The sequence below is a fragment of the Hydra viridissima genome, unplaced genomic scaffold (assembly GCF_058129835.1).
Source record: "Hydra viridissima isolate aposymbiotic clone 2 unplaced genomic scaffold, HvirCarnegie_v1 scaffold_3, whole genome shotgun sequence".
NCBI classification, from domain to species: Eukaryota; Metazoa; Cnidaria; class Hydrozoa; order Anthoathecata; family Hydridae; genus Hydra; species Hydra viridissima.
Genome location: NW_028324302.1, coordinates 7773498 through 7794882, shown reverse-complemented (window position 1 = coordinate 7794882; position 21385 = coordinate 7773498). Strand labels below are relative to the sequence as shown.

The 21385-nt window shown below is 31.0% G+C and overlaps 5 protein-coding genes across 10 annotated transcripts; 1 reads left to right on the top strand and 4 right to left on the bottom strand.

The window, feature by feature from the left end:
- Nucleotides 1-4355: 4355 nt before the first annotated feature.
- Nucleotides 4356-7439, top strand: LOC145180272 (serine/threonine-protein kinase mos-like). The gene is made up of 2 exons (XM_080055137.2): nt 4356-5715; nt 6662-7439. The coding sequence occupies exons 1-2, from the start codon at nt 5037-5039 to the stop codon at nt 6976-6978; spliced, it is 996 nt and encodes a 331-aa protein (XP_079911263.2). The 5' UTR covers nt 4356-5036; the 3' UTR covers nt 6979-7439.
- Nucleotides 7440-10586: 3147 nt separating this feature from the next.
- LOC145180270 (SAC3 domain-containing protein 1-like) lies at nt 10587-19840 on the bottom strand. 6 transcript variants are annotated; one of them, XM_090081093.1, is made up of 4 exons: nt 19332-19673; nt 12574-13839; nt 11168-11703; nt 10587-11084 (listed from the first exon to the last, which is right to left on the bottom strand). In XM_090081093.1, the coding sequence occupies exons 1-2, from the start codon at nt 19639-19641 to the stop codon at nt 12986-12988; spliced, it is 1164 nt and encodes a 387-aa protein (XP_089937219.1). In that variant the 5' UTR covers nt 19642-19673; the 3' UTR covers nt 10587-11084; nt 11168-11703; nt 12574-12985. The 6 variants fall into 6 exon arrangements, with proteins under 6 accessions (XP_089937219.1, XP_089937218.1, XP_089937220.1 ...); XM_090081092.1 differs by having other exon boundaries at nt 12625-13839; XM_090081094.1 differs by having other exon boundaries at nt 13529-13839; nt 19332-19650.
- Nucleotides 16185-17020, bottom strand: LOC149890826 (uncharacterized). The gene has a single exon (XM_090081106.1). It carries the CDS (start codon nt 17018-17020, stop codon nt 16292-16294), a length of 729 nt encoding a protein of 242 aa, XP_089937232.1. The 3' UTR covers nt 16185-16291.
- Nucleotides 17414-18865, bottom strand: LOC149890825 (uncharacterized). The gene has a single exon (XM_090081103.1). It carries the CDS (start codon nt 18613-18615, stop codon nt 17554-17556), a length of 1062 nt encoding a protein of 353 aa, XP_089937229.1. The 5' UTR covers nt 18616-18865; the 3' UTR covers nt 17414-17553.
- Nucleotides 19841-20057: 217 nt separating the features above from the next.
- LOC149890824 (uncharacterized) lies at nt 20058-21099 on the bottom strand. Its single transcript, XM_090081107.1, has one exon. The coding sequence runs from the start codon at nt 20999-21001 to the stop codon at nt 20297-20299; it is 705 nt and encodes a 234-aa protein (XP_089937233.1). The 5' UTR covers nt 21002-21099; the 3' UTR covers nt 20058-20296.
- Between the last annotated feature and the right edge of the window lie 286 nt (nt 21100-21385).

The following is a 21385-nucleotide window of genomic DNA, read 5'->3' as shown; positions in this document are numbered from 1 at the left end:
GTGAAGGTGTATCTTATGAAGCAGGATTTTTTTAGATATTAGTTTTTTGTTATTTTTAAAATTAAATTTATGTTAAGGCAGTTATTGTATTTTGTAACGTAGTTATTGTATATTATCTTTTTATATTCAAGCTTTTTTTCATTGAATAATTCTATTTTGGTTAACTGTTTTTCAAATATCAGAGTTTTCACTTTTTTTTTCTGTGTTTTCAATAATGCTCAAGTCGTTTTGTTTTTCAATAATTTTTTGACCTTTTTATATATTGAAAAATTTTTTTTTCATTAAAAATCTTTATAATTGTTTTTCTCAATATGTGAGTTTTAAGCACGCTGCGATAAATATCTTGAGATTGGTTTGTCTGATTGTGTTGAAATTTTCAGGAGTTGTTTATTATATATATGCACATTCACCTTACCAAAAGAATTCATGTTAGTTAACTGGTTCTAAAAATAAGGTCTAGGTTCTAAGCCTTTTCAGGGCTTTTTTTTAGGCCTTAAGCCTGTTTTCTTACAAAAGCTTCAATAGTTTGTTAAATTATTTGATTTTGGCAGGGTGAGTGTAATCATCTGATATTAAAAAGCTGTGAAAATTTCATGATCATACCATTATTAGTTTACAGGCTGTTTATTGCAGCGCTTAGTCCATTTTTAGGGTTCATGGACCCAAAATTTTTTTATTTTTTTTTCCTTTACTGTGCTTTTAATATAAAACACTATTTCTTATATGAAAATCATAAAATATGAGTGTATTTTTAAAATTTTGGTTTTATTAGTATAGGACCACCTTAAGAGCGAAGCGTTATAACTCAGACTTTTCTATAGTTCTATAGCTTGAACTCCCAAAAAAACTGGGGTGGTGTTATTTTCATGCAATTGAAACTTGAATGAAGAAAATTTCCGATTTAAAAGTATTTCTTTTGAAACATTAAAAAAAAGAAGATAAGATTAAGTGGCAACTCATCACCTGGAGTACAAGATTAAATTTTAAATACAAAAAAAAATCCATTAGCGACTATTTTTAACATACTGCTTCCAGGTTATCCCCAAGATGAAAATCTTACGTTCAAAACAACAACAAGATAATCTCCCTAATTCCCCTGGCTTCTCTTGCAACCTATTCCCCTGGCTTCTCGCGCAACCTATTTCCCTGGCTTCTCTCGCAACTTATTCCCACTACACGTAGCAACCAGACAATCTCTAATGGCCTTATTATAAAAGGACAAAAATAGACTTCGACAAAGCACTAATTGCAACAATTTTAATTACAACTATCAAAAATGAATTGTCTATAAAAAATGTTTGTCTTTCTAGACAATCATTTTAAAAACGGACACTAAATGAACAATCTCGATTTTTTAATGAGGTATAGAAGATCTATTTCATATATAATTTGGACTTATAACGAGTAATTAAATTTTCACTGCAGCATCGTTTCAAAAACTGAAAACGAGCACAAAATTAAAAATACAATTTTTCTAACAGAAGTTCATTTTTTAATTTTTTGTCCAGCGTGTGCTGTTGATTAAAAAGTTAATGTCTATTTAAAAACCTCAAAATGGACTATTTTGTGCTCAATTGAAGTTCATTAATTACTCAGTTCAGTTGTTTTTCAGTTCACAGTGAATGTGCGTGAAAATTTATTTTTAAAATGCCCTCTCCAGTTTGGGATTTTTCTTAACATTCTATCCTCAGACTGTGAATCTGACTATGATTGGATCTAAATTTTGGAAAATCAACTATTTGTATAAACATTATTGTCATATTCCGTCCTAAAATTTGTCACCACTTTAAATTTGTCACCATAAAAGTCATTTTTACCATGAAATAAAATTCAAATATAATGTATCGTATATTTTCTTTTTTGTTTCTAAGGGATTTTTTGGGTAATTTAGATTTTATTGGCAAAAATCAATATTTCTGGTTTTATGAAATCAAGTAAATTTAGACAAAATCATAGACACCAAATAGACAAAAAATTATGCTTTGTAGACTTATGAAGTGAAAATTATTTTTTAACTGAGCAATCTTAGGACACCATCAAAAATTTGATAGACACAACAAGGACAAAAAATTAAACATTTGTTGTGTCCATTACAACATACAGAATTGTCTATGTCTGTGTTGTAAGTCTATCCATAGACTAGTCTGGTTACTAACTACACGTTGTATTTATTGACTTAAGGGCAAAAATTAGGTACAAAAATATTCCCTGAGATTTAAAAATTTTACTGAATTTAAACAGATACATTTCTTTACGAGGAGTGTGTTGTTTCATGTGAAAATTTCCAATGAAAGGGTTTTTAACTCCATATACAAAAGTATTGAATAAAAGTATTAACTCCACAACACAATGTGTGAATTTTCAGTTAAGAATATAAAAATTAAAAATTTTTTCACAAAAAGCAGCTTTTTGAAAATAAACAGTTTTTTATAAAAATAATTGAATTCCGGGTAAAGCTCGTTGATAAATGAAATAAATTTTACTCGAATTTAAAAGTTGTAATTTTTAAAATTCTAATAGTTTATCTTTTAGAAGATCAATAAAAATTTACTTTAAACTTGAAACATAAAAAAAAACTGAAAAGGATTTGCAAAAATCCATTTGAAGCATATGATGATCCTTTTACATTGTTTTGAAAAAAAGCAAGGAACCATTCGAGCGTTAAGTTTATTGAAATGTCTTTTTCAATTTTAGGGTCCGAATATATCTTCAAATTATTGGCAAGGTATTTAAAATTACTATGAATTTTAATACCGTATGAAGGTTTCTATTAGATTATACTTCGGAACCATATTTTATTTTTTATTTTTAAAGGACTTTATCTTTGTTTATTGAACGCACATTATACATTACGATGATCAAACGCCTTGGTGAAGTCATGAGCCCATTAATTCATATTCGTTCAAAAAACAGGCTGGCGTCGTATTACGGCGTCGTTATGCGATCTTTTCTGATGTTTGATCTTTACATACAAACAACGCTCGTTACTTGAGTGCTTCCTCACTCCGCGGTTACAGAATTTAATATTCGCATTTTTATTGCGAACGTGAGACCCGTTCTTATGATTTGCTCCGCATAAAATCCACGAAATCCGTTAACAATTTGTTTTTTTCAAAAGTTTTTTTCGAAAATATCAACCAGTGGTCGAGTTTTCAAAGTTAATTTTGAAAACTCGACCACTGGTTGATATTTTCGAAAAAAACTTTTAAAGAAGGTTACATATTCTAAAATTATACTCTTTACTGGAGACTTCCTGAGTACCTGTTGCACTCACCTTACTTTTACCCTACCCGTTTCACTCCTGCTATGATTTAAAAAAAAAAACTATTTAAAAAGGCAACAGACAAAAAAATGCACAGGGCGTCAAAGCAGACAAAAAAATGCACAGGGCGTCAAAATTCAAGAACAAAAACGATTTAAACTGGTGCCAGCTAAAGTATGTAAACCAACGCTGTATGCATCGCAAAAATTTTTTTAGGTTGAAATCATTCATGCGATTCGTTCATACTAATGAACAAACCATCAGTTTCTTACTGCTCCAATGATGGTCTTTCACAGCTCATTTTAGAGCTCATTTTCAGCGTGAATTTTCTTCCTTGACACAAGTTTTTGCATATGACGTATGCATATGCAAAAGCATATGATTCCAAGAGTAATCGACGAACTCCATCTTATAAAAAACTTTTCTAAAATTCAACCTACCAGAATTAAATATTGATAAAAAAATAAATAAATAAATGAAATTAAGAGAAGCGATATTTACTTAGAAAAAATGTTCTAGTAATATTTGGTTTCATTCAGATAAAAGAATTTTCAGAGGAATGTTCAGATGAAAGAATGTGCAGAGGAATGTTCAGAGGAATGTTCAGAGGCACTTCGTCTCAAAACTTTTATAGTTTATGAAATTTTTTTTAGTTTTTATTTTACAATGAATAACTTTCAGTAAATGAACTTGTTTTCTATAAACTTTAATTATAAATTGCGAAATAAGTAATACAAATTATAAATAAATACTATAAATAATATAAACTAAATCGTTTCAACCTTTAAGTTTATTTTGAGATATATTACCTATCGCTACTTCTCGTTATTTTTGTATAAGTCATGAATAATATTTAGACTAAAATTTCTTGCAGGTTTCCATTTTCGAACCAGAGATTTTTAATTCTCGTTTTTATTTAACTTAGCGAGCAAAATTTACTTGAAAGACGCTATTTACGCTTGAGATCACTCGCATCGATTTCTAATTTCGATTTCATAAATTTCGCAATTTTCAACGGTCTGTGTGATTGAAAAAGAATCTGAGAGTTATTTGCGATTTGCTGTCTAAAAAATGTGAACGCATTTTATTTTGTAATGCTCTGCTAGCATTCAACAGTTCGGAGGGCTCACGCACCAGCATAAACCTCGAATTACCTCGCGTTCTTCGTCACGAACTGTAATTTCCTAAGCTTTTGGTTATCTTGCTAAATGATCCCGTGAATTGCTTGTTAAAAGTTTGTTTTTTAATGAATTTTTACTCCATTCGTAAATTTTCTAGAATTTTTATTCAGAATGAGCTTGATTATGAAATGTAAAATTAGATAGACCATAAAAAATTGCAAGTCAACGAAGACGACTAAAATATTTATCTAAGTGTGCATGTACAATATATTTACAGAGTTATAGATCAACGACTTTCTCCGCACCTCGGCATGATGGGTTAAATTTTTTTTTATCACTGTGAAAGCTTTTCTTTTGTTGCATAAACAAAAGCCAAACAGAACCTCTACGGTTCGTTTATTTTCATAATTTCATTTGATTGGCTTGATATGAACAAAAAGATTCTGAACACGTGACTTTTTTAGCCAAATATTGTATAAATTTTCTTCATCTCCGATGTCCACTTTTGTTTTCATCTACTTAAGAAACACTCTTATATTGATATCTCACAAAAAGTTGCGGGCGACTTTCATGTGGATTTATCTGCACAAAGAGTGTTTAGAAACTGGATTTCTTATTAGAGTGAATCAAGTTCGCTTTAGTAATCAGTCAAAATGAGATACACATGCAGTACACGTCGTAGTTACAGGGATTCCCTTAATTCTTCAAGAGGTAGCATTCCAGATGAAATAAATTGTTCATTTACCGAAGAATCAAACGAAAATCTTGTCAATGATAAGAAGAGCATACGTTTAGAAATTGGGAAATTTTTAGGTTCAGGGGGATTCGGTGAAGTCTTTGAGGGTCACTGTTTTGGTCGCAAGATTGCGTTAAAAAGGTTTCATCAAAATCTAAAGAATCCTCATGCAGTCAGTGAATCATTTCAAGCAGAAAGAGCTGTAATGACATTATCCCATCGTAATGTTGTGCGGATTTTGGCAGCCACCAATCAAAGTGTAGAGCTTAAACGTGACAGGCTTGTTTTAATGGAGTTTGCTGGAAAACACAACTTGCTGACATTGATTAACGATGATAAAGAAAATATAACGTCATTTCTCAGAATGAGGTTTGCCTCTGATATTGCCAATGCTTTAAATTACATTCATAAGCAAAACATTGCTCATTTAGATGTTAAACCCGCAAACATTATGGTAACTTACAAAAACACTTGTAAACTCGGAGATTTCGGGTGTTCAAAAATATTAGCAGAAAACGGACAAGCTTCACCCACTACCCCTACGAACTCATATTTAACCGGAACATTGGCTTACAGAAGTCCCGAATTACTCAAAGGTAAAAAATGTTTTTAAACGACTTTTTCTATACAGAAAATCGATTTTAATGGGTCTTATTAATTTTGAATTACTAATTTTATTATTTTAATATCGTTGATTATGAGTGTACTTTTGTGAATACGAACCGCGGCAAATACTTGCTAACAATTTGCTAGAAACGCCACTAAATAGCAACATGAATTATTCGGTCTCTACATAGATATGATTAAAAAAGCAGTGTTCTATATAGCTATAGAAAGATATTGTTTGAAGAAAAAAAAGTGAAACGCTCTCAGACTATTAGAAAAAGTCATTGTCTTGCTTCAAAGCGGTGTGGGCATTTTAAAAGTTACGCGCAAATTAAAATCGCGTTTATATTTATGTTTGTATAGTATTTAAAAATCTTTTTGTTGTTTCTATGTTTTTGCCGCGTTAAACAAACGTTACTAGGTATTGAAAAGTTACTTTTCTTTTGCGGACGATAATCTTCGTTATTCAATTTTCTGCTTCATTGCACTCGGCTAAGGAGAGAAAAAAAGAAAAAAAGAAAATTGTTGTGAAAAGTTAAAAAAAAATTAAGGTTATAATGACGAGCAAAAGTTATTTTAAAGAACTTTTCTCGTTTCTGTCGTTCAAAATCCTTTTTTTTTTTTTTAAAAGGTTTTCATAAAAGGTTTGCTATTTCAACCAGAATAAAAGTCTGTATAAAATATTTTTAAATATTTGTGGCTGTTTAAAAATTGTGTAACGTTGTTGCACCATTTGTTTTTAAATATTTTTTTTAGTCGCTTTTTTTTTAATGAAAAGCAAACGCGACCTTAAAATCCTAACTGTAAGGTCGCCTTTATTTTTCATTAAAATTTGCAAGTTGTGTTCACTTCTACCTTTATTATTTATGAGTTAAATTTTGAAATGCAAACAAGTTGCTATAGCAGCAATAACGAATGTTTTATTTTCGTATTTAGGCGAATTCCCTACTTGTAAAGCCGACATGTATTCTTACGGTATATACCTTTGGCAGCTGCTTACCCGTGAAAGACCGTACGGAAACGAAAACATGTACGTGGTGATTTTTGGAGTAGTTTCTTACAATTTAAGACCAGATATAACAGTAAAAATGGAACGAGAAAACAGATCTTACTTACAGCTCGTTAAATCTTTGTGGAGAGCTAACCCCTTAGAAAGACCTTCAGCAAAGGAAGTCATTGTGAAATTAAGAAATTTGAGGACGTGCAAAGCCACGTGCGTGGCCAATAAAACTAATGCAAGATGGCGTGTTTGATGTTTTGTGAAGTTGAGAATAATTTTAATTCTGAGAACTTTTGTTCAGCTCAAACCTGTAAGATAAAAGGAAAACGTAAACAGGTTTTCACTTTTAACAAACTTTTTTGAAAAGTTAATTTTTTAAATATCCTAATCAGTTTTGAAAAGAGTGATTTTCAATAAATAACCGTGACCGAAGCCTTTCAAACAATCGGATCCATAGCCTTTTAAAGTAATTTTTTTGCTGCTTTTTATCTCGCTGCTTGTTTATTTCAAAAAAAATTTTTAAAAAAAGGCAAATTATAAAAACTGTTTTGTTTGTAAAAATATTTATCCCTTAAATTGTGATAACCTTTTTTTAGCTCTATATGTAAATTTTTGTACTTTTTACCGGATACAATTGCTTATTTCTATGACGAATTGCTTCGAGATATGTAAATAATAATTTAGTTCAGACCGAAAGAGATATCTTAATAATTATTTTTGTATTTTTATTTTTTTGTTTAGTTTACATTATAAAAGCGAAAGTTTCCTAGGCCCATTCTTATGAAGGGAAAATGATTGTTTGACAGACTCTTCTTTCTCATAGCGGGAGCTATGAGAAAGAAGAGTCTGTCAAACAAAAAATTTAATACTCCATAACTTATAAAATTTATGGTCTTTATATCACTATAAATTAGTCATATATTTTTGTAATTACTTAATGTTTTTAAGGTCCAAAAAACTAATTAAATGACTGCAACAACTTTTATCCAGATCATATAGTTGTAACTTGAAAAAAAGCTACCTTTTTTTAAAACTCGACCAACTAGTCAAAACTGAGACAGAAAATATTTGTTGTAATTGTGTGTAGTTCAGCGCAGCTTTTTTAATAACTCCAAATTGATACCAATCAAGTTAAACTTGTAGCGCCAACAAGCGCACAAATTGATCAAACACTGTCTTCAGTTAAAGATGAATTACGGAGAATAAAATACGGATCAATGTTTGTGCAGATTGGACACGTACTTTATTCTTGCATAAGAAATATTAAGTCTTTGACCAAAATGGTTTTTATATAGACGAAGAGATATTTGTACTGTTGGTACATTCTAAATGTAAGCATGAACCTTTAATATATATGCTGTGAATGCGAATATTGCCCATAAATATATATTATGCAAAAATTAGCAAAAATAAAACCATTCACCTTCCATCAGAAAAGAATGTATTAGAAACGTCAAATATATTGTGTTAGTACCGAATGCTGATGCAGGAACATTCTACGAATAGTTGAATCGTTTTCTCAAAGAGTTTGTACACAATGTGTTATCAGAACATGGAATTCATTATCCTCTGAAAAAAAAGTTTTCTTAACTCTTAAATGCAAGAGTACCTTAAAATTATACATTCCTATCGAAAATTTACATGAACAATGCTTACATGGTATGAAGCCAAATGTTTTTTTTAAAAATAACTGCCCCTAACTCCCAAAAAAATTTTGTCCAGTATACTTGACTTTATGCACTGTGGGGAAAAAAACATCAAAAAAACTGCAATTTCAATGCAGATGTTTTTTTCCATTAACAGAACTAGTAATATTAATTAATATGAACAACAATTACAACATTCTCATGTTATAACTGTTACTTAAGTTGATAATGTGAGGGTGGCGTTTTTAATGTGAGGGTGGCGTTTTTAATGTGAGGGTGGCGTTTTTAATGTGAGGGTGGCGTTTTTAATGTAAATGTTTTATTAGTGTTATTATGGTTATGAAGCTGTAGTACGAAGTGTCCAGGAGGTTTAGGTTCTAGGGTATGTGGAAGGTATATGGAAGTTGGGGTCGAGGTTAATAGTTTGGGAATTGTTTGGTTAGGGCAAGGTTTAATCGTTAAAGGGTTAAGGTTGTGTTTACCGTCCTCAGTTTATTCTATTATATAAAATACCTCAATAAATGTTCTATTGTGTAATGGTTAGTACTCTTTTATTCATTACGTTTATAAAATACAAATAACATTCTCTCTTGCTCTACTTGTAGTGTTCGATACTGTTTTTATCAGTTGCTCCTCTTTTTGGTTTTTCTTTTTTTGCACAAATATATCTTCTTTCACTTTATTTGAAACGGCCAAAACTTCTGTTTATTCTTCTTTAATCAATATTTCTATTGACTTCTGTTTAATTATTTACTCCTTCTGTTTATTAAAAATCTCTTTTTTTTTTTCCTCAATCATTTTTAAAACTTGTTTATTAAATATTTTAAAATCACAAAAACTCTCCATTTAAAATTCTTCTGTTTTAAAACTCCGTCTTCCTCTCTTTCTGTCCTTCCCCTTCTCCAATGCTTTTAACTCTTTTTCAGCTTTTTACAGTTTTTTTTTCGGTTGCATTTAATTATGTGATAGGTTGATGAGTCTTCGTGTTTACGTCTTTTCCCTGTTTTTTTTTAACTTTTCTTCTTTCCGCTTAATCATTTATTTATATTGCAGTTTGATGAGTCTTCGTGTGTACGTCTTTTCCCAGTCGTTCTTTTTAACTTTTCCCTTTCCTCACAATAAAAATACAAAACTAAGCACCTCCTTGAAAGCCTAAAAAACAAATGTTTACACTCAAGTAAACTTTACATTTACTACATCAAGACATGCTCTTCTGAAATCTTTCTTAACAAGCCTTAAAGATGCTTCTTGACCATATTCTCGAAAAGGAATTTTGCCACTTGCCGGTCTTGAAATATTCAAATGTCCATTTCTGCATGGCTTCATTGTACTATATATTAGGTGCTCTAAAGAATACAACGTCTATTGATTGCAGTCTATAGCATGGGGAGATAGAGATAAATGTATAGCAAGCTACTTTTTTGAATGTGCAACAAGACCATTGAGTATCTGTACAACTTTAGATTCTTTTGATAACTCAACAACTTTGATTATTGGTTTGAACCAATTTAAAAATCTTTTATTAGAGATTTAACTTTTGACTTATGTAATAAAAATATTACTGGTGATGCATTTTCTATTTTTATTTCATTACCTTTGCTTTCATCATTTTGCATAAATTAACATAAGTGCGACTACAAACTTGCTGCATATACAAACTACGGCATTGAATATACTTCCTCGTTTATTACTATTTACTATTCCGGTTCATTTTTTTACCCCTTGTACTAATAATTTTTTTCTGACCATCTTGACAGGCTAGTTTCTTTGGATTTTAAAAGTTTGTTTGGAGTCATTTTTTGTTCCAGGTATAACTTTGAAAGTTAATTAAAGATTGAATTCTTTGTGGAACCTTTATACCCCTGCAGTGAATGTTGATTAGGGTTCACAAAGCAAAAGTTGTGGATGTCTTCAAACAAATATATAGTAACAATTTTTCCAGGCCATTCGAATTTGTTAGTTATTTGTAAGGTTGTTATCTTCATCTATATCGAATACTACCCGACGAGAATTGTCAATCCTCAGTTCAAAGCACATTGATTCTAAAAACAAACAATAGCGAACAATTCTACAGCTAACGTGGTAGCTCGACCATGAAATATATAGATATTTTTATGCAAACGCCCATAAACTACTTTAACCAGTGTCCTAAATGTGCTTAAACTCAGTGATTAAGGTTCATCACAATTTTAGAAAAAGAAATTCAGCAATAATCACAAAAACTATAGGAAATCTATTACACTACTAGACATTTTTTCACTTTTCACTTTATACAAGAGGTTTGAAACAAAAATAATGTTCCTTGGATGGCCCTGAAGACCAAATGCATAGCCAAATTTGTCAGGGTCGAACCATTTTTTGGTAAACTAGAGGTACCGGTTTTCCCATTTTTGTAATAAAACTAAGCGATGTTGTTAAGGTATATGAGTGTATAATTGACAAAAGACAAACTAAATAGGATTGTAAGTCAGCCAGCAGAAGTCAGCCATCATTCTCTCATTGGCGCGCCCCTGGTAGCGATGCTCAATAGTTGAAATCGTTTGGTGGAAACGTTCTCCATGCTCGTCTGTAATGTTTCTCTCAAAATGCTTGGTGAAAAAGTCCAAATGGCTATGCAAAAAGTGAATCTTTGGGGGCATGTGCACATTCATTTCTTTGCAGGCTGATAGCAGTTCTGAGATGATGTCTTTATAGCCGTCCGACCGGTGCTTGCCTGAATAAATGAGTGCAAAGAAGAAATTCTTTGATAGAATACAAGTATTATGTACTTAATTCCTAAAACTTTCAAATACTTACCCTGAGAGTTCTCCACACAGTCTTTCAAAGCCTTCCATGCTCTGAGCTCAATCGGGGACAAGGAATCAGTAAACTGTTGGTTTTTCAAAAGTTTTCGAGTGTCTGGTCGCATTGCCTCGTGCTGGCCACTCATTCCTGATGTAATGCTAATGTTTAGCGCGGCTATCCCACAAACATATGAAGCATGTGTATTTCACGTAACCTCCTTGCATACCTGTCAGCAGACCTACAACTTTCAGATCCGAGCAAACTCTCCACTGAAATGTGTCATAACGAACAAAAAAAAGGAAAAAGGCATTCTCTTCAATTTACCCTTAGACCACAGGGAAAGGTTAGACAGACACTTAACACAGATCTTGTGGGGGGCGAAAACCTTGTCCTCATCCCCTAGTTTCATCTTGAAATAAGCATAATACAGGGTCTTAACTCGAGGTGTAATGGAACGCTCATCTCCTTTACACATAAACCTCCCGCAAATGTAACAGAACTTGTTAGGATCGTTATAGCACTTCCGTCTCTGAGACATTCCAAATAATCTGAAATAGCAAAAATAGTTATAAAATAGTAAGAATTATATTTCATCAAAACTGAAACTTAACATTTGCTCACATGAATTAAACGGTCGATGAAGAATTAGATAAAATTGACAAAAATAAATTGGTTCATTACAACAATTAAAATTATCACCATTTTTACAAATTTGTTCTTCAGCTCAAGTAATAATAATGTTAAGTGATAATACATGATAATTTTTTTAATATCAAGTCAAATAAATGTGTTTGTCCTATGCATTCATTAGAGTAAAAGCATCATAGAAATTATAACCATCGACTACTCTTAGTATAAAGTATATGAAAAATGGAGAAATAAAAATTTCCATTTTACAAAAAAATTTTTCGACCTAGACTATCAAAACTATACTTTTTCTTTCATCATTTATTAATAACTAAATGTTTTCGTTACAGTTTGTCTTGTATAAAAATTCATGTCTGGTAGTGTTATAGAAAATTTAACATTAAAATTCGTTTTTTTGTTTAAATAACTTTCTCAAATCTGTTTGAATATGAGCGTGTTATTTTTATCGAGAGTTTAATCAAACTTCTTTATCTTTGCACACTAGAGGTTTGCACATTACAGATTGCACATTACAGATTGAATCCGAGTAGTGGCGTGTTATGCAGCTATAACAGAATTACAAAAAAAAATTTGTTAAAAATTTTCAATCATTTCCCGCTCAAAAGTTAATAGTTATTGTTTTTAGATTATCACATGTTTTTTTTTTTAAATTTAAATGATAACAGGTGGTCTATAAGTTGGACAAAATATTGCATATTTTGCAATTCTTAGACTATAGCTATAGAAATGTCTAATGTTTTATAACAATTTTAACGCGTGTACAAGCAAACCTCATGAAGCTATCTGTAATTTTAACACGTGTACAAGAAAACATCGTGAACCTGTTAGTGATTTTAAGGCGTGTAAAAGCAAACGTCGTGAAGCTATCAGGAATTTCAACGCGTATACAAGCAAACATCACGAAGCTATCTGTAATTTTAACGCATGTACAAGAAAACATCATGAAGTAATTGAAAGAAAATAAAAATTACATTTGACCTAAGGGAATAGCTAAAATAATAATAAAAAAAGAATAAAACTGGTTGTCTGAGAACGTAGATCAAGGGTACCATCTACTAAAAGTACACGCTGATGATGTAACCTTGACGAACACCTACAAGCAAAATCGACCTCCTTAAAAAAAGTACGTGAATTTTAAAATTTCATATAAAAGGATACAAAAAAAAAAAATTTTTTTGCAATTTATGAAAGATAGTCCTCATCGTTTTTGTTAATAGTATGAAGAAGAAATTTAGCTTCCAGTTGGTTCTCTTCAAAGAAATTTTGTGAAGAAAGATTAGAATTTAGTTCAATGAGCTCAACAGGACTGAATTCTTTTACAAGTAAATTTTTATCGAAATATAAAAATGACACATCTACAGGAACAGAGAAGCCACAAGTGTTCAAAAATATTCGTGCCTCTTCAGTTGAGCTGAAAAGCATCCATTCTTGGATTTTTTCTAACGGAAACTTGAGCAATTTGTTGCTGAAGGCGATATTGAGTTGCTTTAGAAAATTAATTCTGACTATATTGTAGGACTTAATTAAACAACACACTTGAAGAAAAGTTAATTCTTTAACTATTTTAAAAAAGCGGTAGAAATTTCTTTTATAATAGTTTTCCACTAATAGCTTTGTTGTAGCCAATTCTGCTCGACTACTGCAATTTTTATGGTAATAATTGGAAATATTTCCTTTGTAGAAAATACTTGGATTCTGAATATTTAATGAAATATAATAACTAACGAATTCGGTTGAATATTTCAAAGTTTTGTTTTCACGTTCTGCAGCATTGTAACACTCGAACAAGTCTCCCATATATGAATCAAGCAAATTATTGTTCAGGACTGGATCATAATCACTCAAACTCTCTTTTATTAGCAGACATCCAACAGCCAAATGATACCGGATGATTCGTTCCAGTATTGGAACGGCATGCTGCCATGGCAACTGTTGCACAACAATATCTTGCCGAACACAACGCAATCTATCAGAAATGAAATTTGTTGTCGACACCCTCGACGACTGCGAATGAATGGCTAAACCAAGTACCGATCCTAAACATTAGTTAGAAAATAATAGTTGGCAAACAATTTGTATAAAATACACATTTATAAATAAAATAAAAAAATTGGAGATAGTTAACATAATAATACAGTTAAATCCCTGTAACTCGGTCAACTCGAACTTTTACTACCTCGAACTGTTTTCTTTGGTCCCTTAAAAATTCAGTTGTGGAAAAAACTTCGCTCAAATCGAGCATTCGTTAAGTCGAACCCATTTCCTTTGTCCCTTGAAGGTTCGACTTAACGGGATTTAAAGGTATTATTTTTTACTTTTGCAATGTATGAAAACAACTATGAATACAATTATTTTTTTCATAAACAACTTTAGCAAAATTTACAATATTTTAAAATAGCTTTCTACCTAAAACAAGCACCGAAATTTATTTTCGAATTGCAATTTACTTAAAATAAACTTTAGTTTAAAAAAAACAGATCCTGTTTTTCGAAACCTTCAAAAAGATTAATTTCAAGCCGTTCTAAAAAAAGATGATCCTTCTGTGCCGCGAGAGTAATGCGCGAAAAAAAAAAGAGAAGTTTTTTTTTAAGAATGAATACATTACAGGCTCGTTTTTCATACCAGTTGTAATAAATTTCTACTATATATATACAAATTTATGGTCGTTACAAATATCATACGAAACACACCGATCCCACAATTGCCTTTTTTATGCACCACCTTTACCTAACGTTTTCTTTAATTTCAAGGAAAGTATAATGACTGGCAGCAAACCTTGAAAGTGCAAATAAATAAGTGTAAAAGGAACGTATCAGTAAAAAAAAAAAAGGAATTCAAAGCTATAAACATTCAATTAAAACTAAGCAAGCAAATGATGATATCTTGAATTGAAAGGTGTGTTACAGTAACTTGTTGATGATGGCATTGGATGTTGCAAATGTGAATGACGTAAACACAACGTCTGATTATTCAATGGAAAAGTATTGCTAAAGAGTTGCAGATGGTCGCGAGCAGTTGCAGATGATCGCACAAAGCTACTGCTGGCAAAAATTTAAAAAGGTTATATATATTTAAAAATGTTGCTAGAATTGTTCAGAAAGTCCAAATAAAAGATTTTTATTTACCGGATTAAAAGTATCAACGCGAAAACATTTATGATTATCGTGAATCATTTCATTAAATTGCTTTAAAATTTCAGAATATCAAATTGCTTTAAAATTTCAGAATATCAAATTGCTTTAAAATTTCAGAATATCAAATTGCTTTAAAATTTCAGAATATCAAATTGCTTTAAAATTCACAAAAGAAAGCTGAAGATCAACAAAGAAGTTTGAAGTCTGAAGAAGTGGATAGCAAAATTTTTGAGAGGATAAATCTAAACATCCATAAGTAAAACTGGCTACGATCAAATTGGAATAGATACAGTTGAATAGATAAAGTTGGAATAGATTGGATTACTCTACCAGCAAGAAGTTTAAATATTGACAAAGTTCGTTACTGTTCGTTATTTATGTGTACTCTTGTAAACTTGTCAAAAGAGAAAATTAACTGTATCTGGTTCAGATTTTACCCAGGATTCAGTTTCGAATGCTCCTTATAATTTACCTTTGGTCCTGAAGCTATATCAAAGACCAATGGCTGATGACAAATATGCTGATATGATGTTCTAAGCTAATGCATGGACCGATATCATGTATCTAAAAGCTGAATGAAGTCTTTATCAAGCGGTGTTGTAAATCTTAACAAATACATAATTTTTTTAATTTTCAAAAGGCAGTCCGAAAAACAGAAGGAAAATAATGGTAAAGGTTAGCAAATTATACAAATGTTAGGTAACCATTTGGTTGAGAATATAGACAGTGGTACATGAGCGTTGGCTCGAAGAAGGTGAAAAAGTAAAGCGATGGTTCGACAATTAGTTTAAAGCCGCGTTCTTATTTTTCCGCATATATTTTATCCGATCAGATAAAATGAATAAAAAAAATCATATCTTACTAATAAATGAGACAAAATTTTTTATTTTGTTTATCAATGGTATGATTAATAATTTTATTTTAACTTAACTGGCATTTTAGTTGCCTTTTATCTTAAACTAAAGTTTTTACTCTGCACTTCAGTGTATAATTGAACTGAACATTCATATAGTTTGAAAAGGGAAGCAAACACAGATGGGATTACACGGGGGGTTCATAATGAAAGATTCTGTAAGTATAGAAATTTCGCTACTATTTAAGAACTTTTTTTTTTACAAGTTCAAAATTTAGTAGCTTTTGAAAAAACATGTTTAGCTTATAAAAAAGCTTATGAAAAAAGCTTCAGCAATCATTAAACAAAAACCCATTAATTAACTTGTAGATTTTGTGAAGATCGTTTTGTAAAAATAAGTAAATTACAAAACTTCAAAAAATTACTGAACACCCTTTGTAAACCGTTCAAATTTTAACCAAAAAATGTCATAATGGTAGCATTTGAACGAGAGTTCACTCGTTACAACTCTAGAACATCATTGCGAATAAAGTCTAGAAATTCATTCACACATTTCTGGTCATTTCCAGTCAAATGATGAACTATATGGATGTTTAATTTAAAATGACAAAAGCTGGCAGGTCCATCGTGAATAGTATTCATTTGAACTACATTAATACCACTTTTTAAAACCATCCTTCCAATGAATATTTCTGGATCGATATCAACTACGCTCCAAACAAGTTGCAAAGAAATACGCGTCACAACATCGGAAGACATAATAAAAATGTTTTTTTCGGCAAACGGTGGCGCATCTTTTAGCGTGTGTTCGGCAAACGGTGGCGCATCTTTTAGCGTGTGTTCTTTGAAATTTTGTATGTTTCCTGCAAATAACTCTTTTTGAAACGTCTTTCGATCTTGTAAATAGGAATACAGCAAGAGGTGGCTCAACACCATGTGATCTTCTAAAAGCAGCGTAAATTGGTAATTACAAGACAGGTCTAACCATTGCAGAGCCGTCATTAAAGCACGAGTTTTAACTTCAGCTTCAGAAGGAATGTTTAATAAAAGCATATCTCCAAATCGAAGGTGTTCATTTGTCAGTTCATCGCGCGAATAGTTAGAGTTTTGGATGTTAACAACAAACGCGTAAGCCCAATTTAAGCGACGCATCCCTTTGGTTGTGTTTATCCATGTTTGATTTATCCAAGCAACACGAAAAAGTTGACGAGACAAAAAATTATGGCTCATAACTAGAACAACTAGTTGTTTTTTTTCCGTGCAAATTTTTAAAGGTATCAAGTTGGAGGGTTTTATGTAACTAGAATATACAGTAAGATCATGGGATGTTAATAAGTACTCAGAAATTCTTTTAACTGATTAGAGATATCTTTAACTTCATTTTCAAGCGACAAAAAATCTGTTCTCAAACGCGACATTCGTATATTTCTCATTGACGACGAAGTTAAGTGATAAAAACATACGAGAGCCGTCAATACAAAAGCCGTTACCATAGAAATAGCGAACTTTCCTAGATAAGCTATCATTATTATGATTCTATACCAAAAAAAGAGTGATTTCAGACGCACACAGAAAAAAGTTCTATTGGTGTAAATTAAAACTTATTAAATTTGAAAAAGAAAGTTTAAAACTATAGAAAATTATATCTAAAAAAAAAACTACAAAAGAGACAAGAACAAATGAAAGTAACACACAAATCCAAAAAAAAAAGACTAAACTGCTAATAAAACAAGTCAATACAACTCGTTGAACCAAACTAAATGCTAATTTTTAGGATAATTATGATTTTTTGTAACCATGTCATGAAGGTAATTAAGACATATATCATAATCCTCTACTATGTTAGTAACAACAGCACGAGAGTTAAAAATGCACTGTTGTTCATCAAACATTGCATTACTTGACGGTTTTATTCCAATTCTCAGGACTAATTCTCCAATGGATTCACTTAAATTAATTCCCGGCAAAATCTTATAGCTTTGAACTAGAATTTCAACAACATCATATGACAAGAGAGAAGTACAATACTTCGCACGGTGAGGATAAACACCATTATGGTAGGACTCTATAGCATCCAGTTGCGAGCCGTTCCGATTTACTTCTCCTTCACAAGCAACGGTTCCCAAATACAACCCAGTGCTGGGAAATTCCTTTTGATGTATTAACAAAAACAGCGATTGAATGTTTAGAAACTGATGGTCATTCATGACCATCAGATAATCGAACATACAAGTAAAAGAGAGAAACTCGATCGCATTTAAAAGAATGAGAGGCGAAAAAGCAGGAATATCCATGTAATTAACTTCAAGAATATCACTGTTTAAACTTTGCTCTTGAATAAATTCAATATCCCCTGAGAAAACCATGGGTTTGCCAATAACAAAAATTGTTTTCCAATTTAAGAAGACCCGTTTTTCATTTGCCAATTTTAATACTTTCATATGACCCCAGGTTTTGCGTATTTGATTTCTGATCCTGACGTTGTAAACGTTGGATGCCACTAATACAAAGACTTTAAACGTTCTTAGAGCACACAACCGATCCCTTTCCATTTTATTTGCAACATACAAATTACGGTTGACATCATTTTTTAAATTTTCCGCAAGAACCTTAATCGGTGTCAATAAAGGTTTGCGATATTGAAGCAAGCTATTAATGATTCGTTTCAAAATCAAAATACGTTTTGATAACGATTTAATATAACGAATTTGTGTTTTATTACCATAAAACCATTCAGAGTAACAATAGAGTAACGCAAAGGCTGGAACTAAAATCGCTAACAGTAAAACACCGTTTCGATAATTTTTCATTCGCATTTTCATCATACTGCTTCTTTAGTTAAAAAAATATAAACACAGCAAATTTAACATTAACGTATAATAACAATACATTACTATAACGATTGCTTTAGTATAACTTTAGTAATTGCTGGGAAATTAGATCAAAATTGAGTTTACGTCCGTTTTACTCCATTTTTAAACCTTTAAATGTCAACTTAAATGCTTACCTTAGGTAAACAGCAATTGTTTAACAACATCGCGACCATTTAACAGATCCGTGAAAATATTTTAATTTAAAACTGGAAATTTAACTGGAAAACATTTAACTGGAGTAATTATTTGAGTCAACTTTTAATTTTTCTTCTTTTACATAATTTTTTATTTTCAAATTTAAACATTATGAAGCGCCTTGAAATATATCTTAACCACAATAGATGTTCGAAATAACTAAGTGAAATGTCAAAGTAGCATCAAGATACGAAAGCATCCATAGCGTAAACCATTTGTAAATGGTAAAAATTCTTTAAAATGTATGTTGCAAAAGAAAAAGTACGACAGTTGACGCTAGTTTAACACAGCATAAGAAAAGCAATCATAGATTAAACTAAAATAAAAAATCTCCACTCCTCTAAAACTTAAAAGAATAAGTCGACCATTTTTAAAGCATGCTGGTTAAATAAAAAAAGCAATTTCTGATGTTATCTAACCCATATTACTGTTAATTGATTTAAAAATAAAAATTGCCAATAAAAACAGCATACCTAACAAATACTTGGTTGTCTTTTGAAGAGCTTCCGGAGTTCTCAGCAATCGAGGATCAGTCTTCTGGCTACCAGCTGCTGACCGCACATACTCTTTCACACATTTAGAATGGTCAGCTTGTGGTGACTTTTTATCACATCCTTGCATTATTTCCAAGTGATGGAGCCTTCTTTTTTGTTCTCTTTCAACGATTTCTTGGTGAGGACACATTGTTGTGCAAGTGCCACGCCCCATACTTTTTGCTAATATAAAAACAATTTTCACAAATTCTGCATTACAAATGTTAAAAATCAAAACACATCGAAACATCGCTTAATATAAAAATAGTCCTTTATTATAAAATGCTTTTAACTTTGTATGTTCAATATATTTATGTTAAAAGCGACAAAATTTTGATAAAAATATAATTGTTGCTCTGAAAGAACAAATCTTTAATAACTTCAAATTACGCGAGTTGAATATCAGCGTAATTTGAGGATTGTATTAAAAATTTGTTCTGTTAATTTATGTTTGTTATAACGGAAAGCAAACCATAGTAAAAACTATATAATAGCAGAGATAATGGCAAAACATACTGAATAAAATATAGCAGAGACAAGTATAACTTACTGAATATATAATATAGCAGAGATAAAGATTAACTACTAAGTAAAATATAGCAGAGATAAACATAACTTAATAAATAAAATATAGCAAATATAAACTTAATTGAATAAAAAAGCCAATAAAAAGAAACGAATGATTGCAACATAAAAATGTTTTATTTTCCATAAATAAATCTGTACTTACTTCATTTAAAATCAACGAGTAACACAGATAATAAATATAACAAGTCAAATACAATAATACATTCTGGGGATAATAATACATTCTGGGGATAATGGAGCAAATAAATAAAATTGCAAAAGAACATTAAAAAAGCTTTGGATAAAAGTTTAACAAAAGAATTGATACTTAATGAACTTTAACGCAGAACTGAATTTATCCATAATTCAATTTTCACATTTATGTATGTCAATTCTTGCTTAAATGGTTTTTCTTTAAAACCCATAGAGAGAAAGAAAGCCGCTGCACACGTTTCAGTCATTGTCTCTGACTTAACCAATTTCCATTCCTCATTTTTATTCAAATAACTGTGAAAAGTTTGCAAGGTGAGTTTTGAACCAAAGGTGGAGTCGGGTTGAAGTTTAAAACCGTTGTGACCAGACTTACAGTACACTTGAACATGACAAACGTTGCAGTTTTTCGAATCGCTACCAAGAAGCCAACACATCATGATTTGCAGCGACGGCGTTGCGCGCATTAGTTGTCTTGCCTCTTTACATTCTTTTAAAACTGTCAACAAAACTGGCAACTTGTAATATTCAGCTTCTAAACATAAACCCTCGAATTCTTTAAAGTCTTCCGGTAGTACTACTTTTCCAGTGCGAAGAAATTCCAAAACACATTTAAACAGTTTACCGTTTCTGTCTATAAAATGACGACCGTCATTGTCTTGCTTGCCGAGAACGCTTTCATTCGCCATTAAAGCTAGAAGTGATTGAGGGTATTTAGACAATGTCGCTTTTGTAGTGCTGAAAATTTTACCGCCGACGTTTAAAAGAAAGACATCACTTTTATTTGCTGCTAACATCACTAAATTTTGTATATTATAAATTTCATATAACATATTATAAATTTTTTAATTGCTAACATTATTACTAAATAAAAAATAAAGCCAAAAAAGTACAAAGTAACAAATTTTAATATCGCATAATACTTACAAAAAAAACCTTCATTTTAAATGGAAAAGCAAATTCAATATTTAGAAATTAATAAGAATCATTTACAAATCATGTAAAAATACATAAATTATACTCCAAAAACTTCGGTTAATTAAAGATAAACAAAACGATCTCAATGAAAAATATTTAACTCGTTAAATATCTGATAAATATAAGAAGTATTTACAGAATCATTTGAATAATAAACTTAAGAACTTTTTTCGCAACCATGATGATAAAGAGAGTTTTTAATAACTTCTTTATATTGCGTTGCAACTTCTGGGTTTTCT

Coding starts and splice junctions, on each gene's coding strand:
- LOC149890825 (XM_090081103.1), bottom strand. CDS start 18,615: ATGATGAAAATGCGAATGAAAAATTATCGAAACGGTGTTTTACTGTTA.
- LOC149890826 (XM_090081106.1), bottom strand. CDS start 17,020: ATGAGCCATAATTTTTTGTCTCGTCAACTTTTTCGTGTTGCTTGGATA.
- LOC145180270 (XM_080055135.2), bottom strand. CDS start 19,641: ATGTTTCGATGTGTTTTGATTTTTAACATTTGTAATGCAGAATTTGTG. Junction 13,840..19,331: donor GACAACCAAGTATTTGTTAG/GTATGCTGTTTT, acceptor ACTAATGTTTAG/GATCGGTACTTGGTTTAGCC.
- LOC145180272 (XM_080055137.2), top strand. CDS start 5,037: ATGAGATACACATGCAGTACACGTCGTAGTTACAGGGATTCCCTTAAT. Junction 5,716..6,661: donor AAGTCCCGAATTACTCAAAG/GTAAAAAATGTT, acceptor TTTCGTATTTAG/GCGAATTCCCTACTTGTAAA.
- LOC149890824 (XM_090081107.1), bottom strand. CDS start 21,001: ATGTTATATGAAATTTATAATATACAAAATTTAGTGATGTTAGCAGCA.